The 9234-nt window shown below is 40.4% G+C and overlaps 1 protein-coding gene and 1 pseudogene across 2 annotated transcripts; both read left to right on the top strand.

The window, feature by feature from the left end:
* The first annotated feature begins 808 nt into the window (after positions 1-808).
* GZMA (granzyme A) lies at positions 809-8219 on the top strand. Its single transcript, XM_032280857.1, has 5 exons — positions 809-926; positions 3332-3476; positions 5751-5892; positions 6083-6352; positions 7991-8219. Exons 1-5 carry the CDS (start codon positions 860-862, stop codon positions 8147-8149), a joined length of 783 nt encoding a protein of 260 aa, XP_032136748.1. The 5' UTR covers positions 809-859; the 3' UTR covers positions 8150-8219.
* LOC116553404 lies at positions 4372-4935 on the top strand (annotated as a pseudogene). The gene has a single exon (XR_004269741.1). The product of XR_004269741.1 is annotated as a calmodulin regulator protein PCP4 pseudogene (transcript).
* Positions 8220-9234: the final 1015 nt, after the last annotated feature.

Here is a 9234-nt window from a genome sequence, read left to right as displayed (position 1 = left end):
GGGCAGGAAGAGAGGGAGACAGGGAAACTCAGAGACACTTTCAGTAAAGTTGTGAAACTAGACAATCAGAAACGTACTCTCAGAAGGCTGGAAAGGGCCAAAAGCCCCTACCCCCGCAGCCCATGTCCCCACACCTGCCACAGACCAGGCAGGAGCACAATAAACACTCCCCGCAAAGTGGAAAAGGAAAATCCAGGCTGGAGCCTCTATGTAAATAAATCTCCCTCCTGTCCTCAGCTTGCACTCGGCCTACTAATTCTTACATAACCCAAGGAGACTAGAAAGAAATTTGACCACATTGCCATGTATGCACCCATGCAACAATCCTGCATGTTCTTTACATGTACCCCAGAACCTAAAATACAACAAAATATATATTTTTTTATTGCAAAAAAAAAAAAAAAAGAAAAAGAAATTTGATTGGTGACCAATTTTAAGGACTTTTTTTAAAGCTCTAATTTAAGTCTAAAAGAGTTTCCAGTCACGGATACTGAAGATAATATTGCAGATGATGAAAGCATCCTCAAAATCTTAACTAAGACATTTTACGGTCTCCCCTGGTGTCCTCTGATGGCAACAAGGTCCCTTGCCCTGCTCCCACCCTGTATAATTCCAGTGCCCCTCTCAGCAGTCCTACAAAGGAACACGTGCCTGCTGGCAGTGAGCCATCATCCACTGTTCTCACTTACTTGTGTTTGGTTTCCTAATGCTGAACTTTGAAATTTGGAAAAAAAAAAAAAAAAAAAAAAAAGAAGAAAAAGAAAGGAAACCACATCCTTTTTACTCTCAATATAAAGATAGAGGCAGTTAAGAACTGAAAACAGATTTTCAGGTCGATTGATGTGGGACAGCAGCCACAATGAGGAACTCCTACAGATTTCTGGCATCCTCTCTCTCAGTTGTTTTTCTCCTGCTAATTCCTGGAGGTAAGACTGATTCTTCTCGTTTTTATTATGACTATGAAGCAAAATGGAACAGACTTTCAATGAATTTTTGGTAATATTACCTTCTCATACTGAAAGACGTCTTCCCCCAAGCCTTAAAATGTTTAGCCAGGCACAGTGGCACATGCCTGTAATCCCAGCTACTAGGAAGGCTGAGGTAGAAGGATCACTTGAACTCAGGAATTTGAGACCAGGCTGGGCAACATAGTGAGACCCTGACTCTATTTAAAAACAAACAAACAAAAAAATAGCATTCTTTCTTGGATTTTAAATATTTCGTTATTTTAGAAGAAAAACAAATTTTCTTCTTATAATCTTTTTGCAAAAGATAGTCAAACCACCAATGTTTATTGCTGCCAATTTGTAACTTGAAAGTTGACAAAAAGGACAATGTAAAAATGAGCAAACAAAACTCTCTTGAGTTAGTAAAACAAATAGTAGCTTCCAGGAAAGGAATACTGGCACCTTAGTCAGCTCAGCCTTTTCTGCTGAAGAAAATGCATAGTTTAAAAACAATTAAGACAAATCTGACCCAGACACCAAAAGTGAATCAGGAATTATTAGAATTTTTACACTTATTTCTCTGGTCTAGAGACTCTTTGGGAATACATTAAGACATTGGGCCAGTTCCCTCGTTAACCCTTTGGGAACGCTATAGTATTTTTTATTAAGCTAATCCCTTTGTCTACCAAATGGGAACCAATATTTCTGCTTTTGTGTGAGTTGCACGTGCATGGGTTAAAACGTTGTACAATTCATGGTATTACCACTGAAAGGGTGACAGCTCTTGGGGAGCTCTAGATTTCCCGTGAAGACCCTACTAGGAAGTGAGGACTACTCTGGAGCTGTGGCAATATAGAGCCAGCCATGGTTTTTCCCATGATTCATCAGCTTCTGGAGGCAGGGACTTATATAATAACCTGCCTTGCCAGGAATTCCCAAAGAATTCTGATTTATTGTGTACCTAAAAATGAGGAGAAATTTAAAAATAACAAGGCTGCAGGACAAAGTTTGGCTATGTTATAAGCAGGGCATAGTATGACTATATTCAGGCATGTTAAATCCTCCATAGCAGAGAAAACAGGGTAGATGAATCCAGCCATACCTTTTCTTCAAAGGAAACAACAAAAGCAGCCTGCTGTGCTCCTCTTTGTTCCTGTGTTCAGAGAGAGCAGTGTGGACCCATATAGGGAACAGACACAGCAAAGCAAGGCACAGTTGAAATCTATCTGTTCATGAATCACCCTAGGAAAACTGGGATTGGGTGAAGTTCTCTTGTTTCTATAAGCGCTTTACCCTCTTATTTCCACAACCCAGAATTTCCTCCTCCCATTTCCCTTTCTAAAAGCAGAGACCTCTGCTTTTTCAAATCACAATAGCCACATTTCATGTGGTCACTCTCCTCGTTGCTCTCGCCCTCATCAAATCTTACGAAAGGTATCTATAGCTGTCATTAATACTTTTCTGTGACTTTGGCAATGACTTAGTCCCAATTATGGAACAAGAGGCACGGTGCCCTATTTAAGAAACCATGAGTCTCAGCAAAAGTATTTTGGGAGAATCCAAGAACATCTGGTGCAGGAGGTGGAGAGCTCAGAGTGTACACTAAGACATAAGGTTCTCTCCATCAGCATGTATGATTTGCCTTGTGTTCAGTTCTCACTGTTCCCTAACAATGGGTCTCTACTTCTAGACCATCAACAAGGCAATGTCGCTTAGGCAGAATTCTCTGCATATAGTATCTTCTCTCCTCTCTTCCCTACCTCATTGGGAAAGACCTTAGATTAGACCACATGGTTTGGTCTAGAGACTGAAGGGGAGGTGCAATTGATGTTATTTTCTTAACTTATGAGAACAGTGCAGTTTAATAACCAAAATTCCCATAGTGAGGGTCACAGCTAAACGATGCTAATATCAGTTCACAAGCTGTGTTTTTGCAATGGCTTAGGGTTAAAAGGGAAGGTATGAGGCTTCTAAAAGTCTTATCTGCTTCCCCCAAATTAACACTTAGCCAAAAGGGGTGGGAGCACTCGAGGTTCTCACTACCACTGGCATCTCCTGCAGCAACTGTGGATGGTAAAGACCAAGGCAGAGCTTTCTGCCCTGGGCCTGAGGCTGCTGGTTTGTGACATCCAGCCTAATGATACTGGAACAGTCAATGGCCTGGCTTATGTGGGTGGAAGAGCTCTTCCAGGACCCCAGAGTCCAACAGGAATAGGATTTGCATCAGATATCTGCAGGTCTACATAGAGCAAAAACTGGGGGAAATGCTCTCATCCACACTTCGTCTCTGAGTGCAAAAAGTATGGGTGGTCTTAGAAACGTGGCTTTGTGTAGAGCTCTTTGAGGGTGGGCACCAATCTGATTTGTCTTTTCCCATTGAACAGATGTCTGTGAAAAAATTATTGGAGGAAAGGAAGTAACTCCTCATTCCAGACCCTACATGGTCCTACTTCAGCTTAACAAAAACAACATCTGTGGCGGGGCTTTGATTGAAAAAGACTGGGTGTTGACTGCAGCTCACTGTAACTTGTAAGTGCCTGAGTTTTTAAAAAAAATGTTTGTGAAGATACTCTAATTTGGGGAAGCATTAATAAAAAGAGTAGGCTGGGCATATTGGCTCACGCCTGTAATTCCAACACTTTGGGAGGCTGAGGTAGGTGGACCACACGAGGTCAGGAGTTCAAGACTAGCCTGGCCAACATGGTGAAATGCTGTCTCTACTATATAAAATTAGCCAGGCATGGTGACACATGCCTATAATCTCAGCTACTTTGGAGGCTGAGGCAGGAGAATTGTTTGAACCTGGGAGGCGGAGGTTGCAGTGAGCCAAGATTATATCACTGCACTTCAGCCTGGGTGACAAGAGTGAGACTCCATCTCAAAATAAAATAAGAGTAGATCCCATTAAAGCCAATGGAGATTCACATGTATTTTCACATCATTTAAGTCTTTGAGCACTTGCTTTAGCCTAAAAGGATGTTAAGCCCAGACTTGCCACAAAGAATCAGGCTATGAGGTAGCAGCAACCACAAGCTCTTTCTGTGGTCTAGGTCTCCACTGAGCCACTGGGTACAGGTGCTGCAGAGCTTTGCTTCTGTCAAGACTGTGTGCAGGTCGAATTAGCTTCAGCGTGGAAGGGTGAAACTTTCAGTGCCCCCTCAGAGCCCTGGGTGCAACCATCAAGTACAGGAAGCTTGTGTCCAATGCCTTCCTGTATCTCTCTGTGAATTCCTCTCACATCTTCAGTCATCTCTATGCTCCTGTCAACCACAACATTCAAACCTCTTCCCAGGTCTGGTCTTTTCCCACTCTCTACATGTAGCTATGTAAATTCAAATCAATTAAAGTTAAATAAAATCTTAAATTTAGTTCCTCAATCACACTAGTCACATTTCAAGTCCTCAGTAGCCACATGTAGCTAGTGCAGATTCATAGAACATTTAATCAGTGACCCCTGAGCAGTGTTCTCTGTGCTGAGTGGCGGGACTGAGCTGCTGAGTTAGAGCCAACATGAGTGAGCGACAAGGTGCAGGGGCAACCAATGGAAAAGAAAAGACATCTGGTGAAAATGATGGACAGAAGAAAGTTCAAGAGGAATTTGACATTGACATGGATGCACCAGAGATAGAACGTGCAGTGGTGGCCATTCAGTCTCAGTTCAGAAAATTCCAGAAGAAAAAGGCTGGGTCTCAGTCCTAGCGGGAGAGCCCCCTCCTAGTCCACCTGACAACACCAAACTCAACCATCATCTGTCAAGAAATTAAAAGAACAACACCCTAGAGAGAAGTCATCCACACACAATCCACACACACACAGCAAACCTCCAATGCGTGTACAGAAACCTGTGATATTTATACCCTTGTAGGAAGGTATAGACAATGGAACTGTGAGTAGCCTAATCTCTATGTTTCTCTCCATTTTCATTCCTCCTGCAACTATTTTCCTCGATGTTGTAATAAAATGAAGTTGAGATGAGTGAAAAAAAAAAGAACATTTAATCATCAAAATATACTCTGCTGGAAAGCACTGTTCTAAGGTCTTTTTCTTTTATTTTTTAATTATTTACTTTTCATTGACATATAATAGTTGCACATATGTTGGGGGTACATGTGATAGTTTAAGGGAGACTAATCTCAGCTGATGAGAAAAGAGGCAGTGTACACAATCTGGTTAGTGTAGTTTACGCTAGGTTGTGAATGATGATAGCCTTAATCATCAGTACATCAGAAAGCATTTTGATTTTGATAACCAAAATGAACCTTTAAGAGTAAAAAAAGGCTCCTGGACCCTTCCTTCAGATCACCATCCCGTCAACACACTCAATGCCATGCAAATAGGTTCCTCCATGCGGCAATCTGTCTTCCCGTTTGAGTTTGTTGTTTTCTTTAAACGATCCCTTCAATGCTTTACTTTACAACTATTGGCTACTTTTTGCTTCTGTCTCTAGACTACTGAGGTCTTTGCTTTCCAGCAATTCTCCATCACAGCTAAATAAAATAGGGGTAGAGGGGCAGACAAGCACAAGACTTGGCTTTGCTGCCATGGAATTCTCTTATTTGTTTTCCAATGAACCTAGTTTAGCTTTTTATAAATAAGCTGGTGATGATGAGGAAGATGAATTCATAAACATTCTTTTATTCATAAACATTATTTTATTCTTTAAAGCATACATTTTCTTTCTGAGTCACAAAGAAGTCTCCTCACCTCCATATTTACAAATGGGACAGTGAAACGGATCAGCACATATGCTCAACTGCTAATACAAAGAATAAATCCAGTAAATAATGTTGTATCTGTTTTCAGGAGCAAAAGGTCCCAGGTCATTCTTGGGGCTCACTCAATAACCAAGAAAGAGCCAGAAAAACAGATAATGCTTGTTAAGAAAGCGGTTTCCTATCCATGCTATGATTCAACCACACACAAAGGTGATCTTCAACTAGTACAGGTACGTATCTTTGACTGCCTTCTCCAAAGTCATAGAACCTCCTACAACCTGGCCACCGATGTGAAAACCTTTCCTTGTACCCCTTTTGTAAAAACTTACATAAAAGGGATCCTGAAAATTTGGACTAGAATTTAAGTTAAAATGTAAATATTTATCTTATCCTATTAACACTTTATTTTTCTTCCAACAGCTGATGAAAAAAGCAACAATTAACAAATATGTGACTACCCTTCATCTACCTAAAAAGGGGGATGACGTGAAACCAGGAACCATATGCCAAGTTGCAGGGTGGGGGAAGATTAAGAGTATGTCATCTCGGTCCGATACTCTGAGAGAAGTCAATATCACCATCATAGACAGAAAAATCTGCAATGATCCAAAGCACTATAATTCTAACCCTGTAATTGGAAAAAATATGATTTGTGCTGGAAGCCACCGAGGTGAGAAAGACACGTGCAATGTAAGTAAAATAAGGTCCCACATTTTAGCTATTAAAGTATAGAAAATGTAATGTCATGCTTTGTCTCATCATGGCACTGGCTTCTACAGGATCCTAGTGCTTTTTAAATAAGTTTAATAAAACCCAGTCAAGTAAATGAATGTGCTCAGCTCAAGTGAGTCATTAATCAAAATTAAGAAGTTCACTGCTAGTGCATGGATTGACCTACTATGTATTTTTGATTTTATACAAAAATTACCAAGAAGCAATGTTTTGTCTCATTCTTCATATTAACATATGTAGATCTAATGTTGAAGATATGCAACACTTACAAGAGCTGAAGTCAAGGTTTCTCAAGGGCATTCAGTGTTCTTTCCCCATTTCAGTACACTCCCTCTTCTTCCCCACCACATTCCTCTGCCATTTAACTCAGGCACGTCTGACATGTCTGTCATTTACGAGCCTGGCTGAAGACCTCGAGCCAGACCCCATAGTTTCCTAGAGCTTAGTTTAATCCCCAGCAAACAACTTCAAAGCATAACTCACACCAGAGAATGTGTAAGCTTCCATCCTAGAGCCCCCTGAGAAGGGGTGGAACAGGGCCATGCTTAAAGACGAGAATAGAAGAAATATTTTACAGATTTTTAAACTGAGTACTAGCTTGCACTTCTCATTTGTCCCAAAGACCCTATAGAGTCTTACCTGAACAGGGGTGTGCCGTATGCATTGTTTGGGAGGTACCAGAGATTGAGAAATCCAAAGGTCTCTCCTTCTCTAGATCTATGTCTTGCCTTCAGAACCAAAGCTAGCCAAATCCCAGGAAAAGACAACATCTGTCTTTAGTACCTGTCTACTTTCTCTTCTCTGCCCTAGTTCACCCATTCCCTCCCTTGTCCACCACCCTGGATCCCAGGAATCCAGAACCTTCATGTTTTTGGAACCCACATGCAGCATCCTAAGGCCACGGCAGCATCCCAAGACACTAGTCCCCATCTCAGCAGCCACCCGCCACCACTGAAGCTTGGCAATCCTTCCCTGTCCTCTCAAAACCCTGGAATTTTGCTATTGATGAATTAAACCTAAAGGACTAGTTCTGCAAATGCCAGTTACTATAACAGGCAGGGGATATATTCCTGTTCAGGGAATATTTTCAACATAGTGAACTTAGTAGATTATTATCAGCCCAGTCACTTCTTTATTTTATATATTCATAAGGCCAACTTTTGCCTGAAAGGGACTGATTTGGTTTCGTTTCTTTGAGAAGGCAATTGTCTACTGGAAGAACCAGAAAACATGGTTTTTATTCTTTGCCTCAATGTACCATCTGCATTTGACTATTTTGCCCCTTGAGTTATTAAGCATTTTAAGAAAATGACAAATAAACAGAAGACTTTCCTTTCCAAAAGCAGAACAACAGTCTCAAAAATTAGCTGATAACATATACAAGTTTCATTTCCATTTTCACTGGCTCATAAATAAACCAAGTGAACCAATTCAAAAGTATTATAATATTTCCAAACATTTTAATTTTTAAGCACTATCTTCAATTAAGGCCAGGTTGGTCTTAACTCCATATTAAATACTGCAGAATTTCTTCCATTTCACTAGTGGTAATGCTCAATACTGACCCCACTCCCCAACCCTCTTGTTTTCCACCAGGGAGATTCTGGAAGCCCTTTGTTGTGCGGGGGTGTTTTCCGAGGTGTCACTTCCTTTGGCCCTGTGAAATGTGGACACCCTCAAAGGCCTGGTGTCTATATTCTTCTCTCACAGAAATATCTCAACTGGATAATTGGGACTATCAAGGGGGCAGTTTAAATGACTGTTTCATTTCATTTACTGTGGCTTCTTAATCTTTTCGCAAATAAAATCAATTTGCATGACCGTACCTGTCTCTCTCCTGTAACCTTAGTGGGCAGATCTGCACCAGAAAAGTGAAGCAGAGTTACATGGCAACCTTGTAGATAATGCAAGGGGGAGGGATTATGATTAGTGTCACAAGAGTCATTTGTGTGTCAAGTGACATGGGAATGCTTCCTGAATTATTCATCTCATTATCTCAGTGGAATCCTGCAAGAATGACCCCCTAAGATCAGATCTAATAACAAATGCAGTAAAGGGCAACAGAAACAGCCAGTCTGGAACATTTGTGTTAAAAGGAAATATAGGGCTCCACATTAGCACCTGCATTTCATGTTATACACAAGAACCTGAGTCTATGGGACAAAAAGCAACAAGCAATGCCTTACATTATTTTCCAAATTCTAGGGCATACATATAATTTTCTTGGGCAGTCAAGAAAATTATACAATAGAAAGTCAGCCTTCTTTCTCAGTGCCTGCATTTAAGCCTTGGATTACCTATGTGATTTCTCAGTTCTCTTTGTTCTTGAGACTGGGTAGATCCAATCAACACGGTGGTTACAGTGGCTGCCATCCCATAGTAGGGAGTAAATGTTGACTTGTGTCCAGAAAGTTTTCTTTGGAAAAAGCCCTCATAGTATCTTTTCTACATGAATTTGGTAGATAGTTATCAGCCTGCAATCACTTCAAGATGTGATAATGTGAACAAATTCTTTCAATTTCTATAGTCCCTTTAGTAATATAAATTTTATATATGTATATTATTTATTATACAATACAAATTTCAATATATACATATATTACATATGTATATATATGCATACACACACACACATATATACACATATACACGCACATATATACATGCATAATACATATTCAAACCAATAACATACAGCAACACTAGAAGACAGGTTCTTAAAACAAAGTAAGGAGCATAGCTTAAAGACTGGCTAAAATAATAGTCCATTGGTTTTCAACCATGCTAGTTCATTAGGCTCACCAAGCTCTTTAAAATTATCAATGCCCAGGTCCCACCTC

Source organism: Sapajus apella, unplaced genomic scaffold, assembly GCF_009761245.1.
Source record: "Sapajus apella isolate SASKATOON/1434 unplaced genomic scaffold, GSC_monkey_1.0 scaffold1, whole genome shotgun sequence".
Taxonomy (NCBI): domain Eukaryota; kingdom Metazoa; phylum Chordata; class Mammalia; order Primates; family Cebidae; genus Sapajus; species Sapajus apella.
The sequence above is the reverse complement of the archived record's forward strand: the minus strand, read 5'-3'. Positions and strand labels throughout refer to the sequence as shown.

What these genes read in the sequence shown, in the direction of transcription:
- GZMA (XM_032280857.1), top strand. Translation starts at nt 860, where the DNA reads ATGAGGAACTCCTACAGATTTCTGGCATCCTCTCTCTCAGTTGTTTTT. An exon ending in TCTCCTGCTAATTCCTGGAG is followed by an intron (nt 927 to 3,331) that starts GTAAGACTGATT and finishes CCCATTGAACAG; the next exon opens with ATGTCTGTGAAAAAATTATT. An exon ending in ACTGCAGCTCACTGTAACTT is followed by an intron (nt 3,477 to 5,750) that starts GTAAGTGCCTGA and finishes ATCTGTTTTCAG; the next exon opens with GAGCAAAAGGTCCCAGGTCA.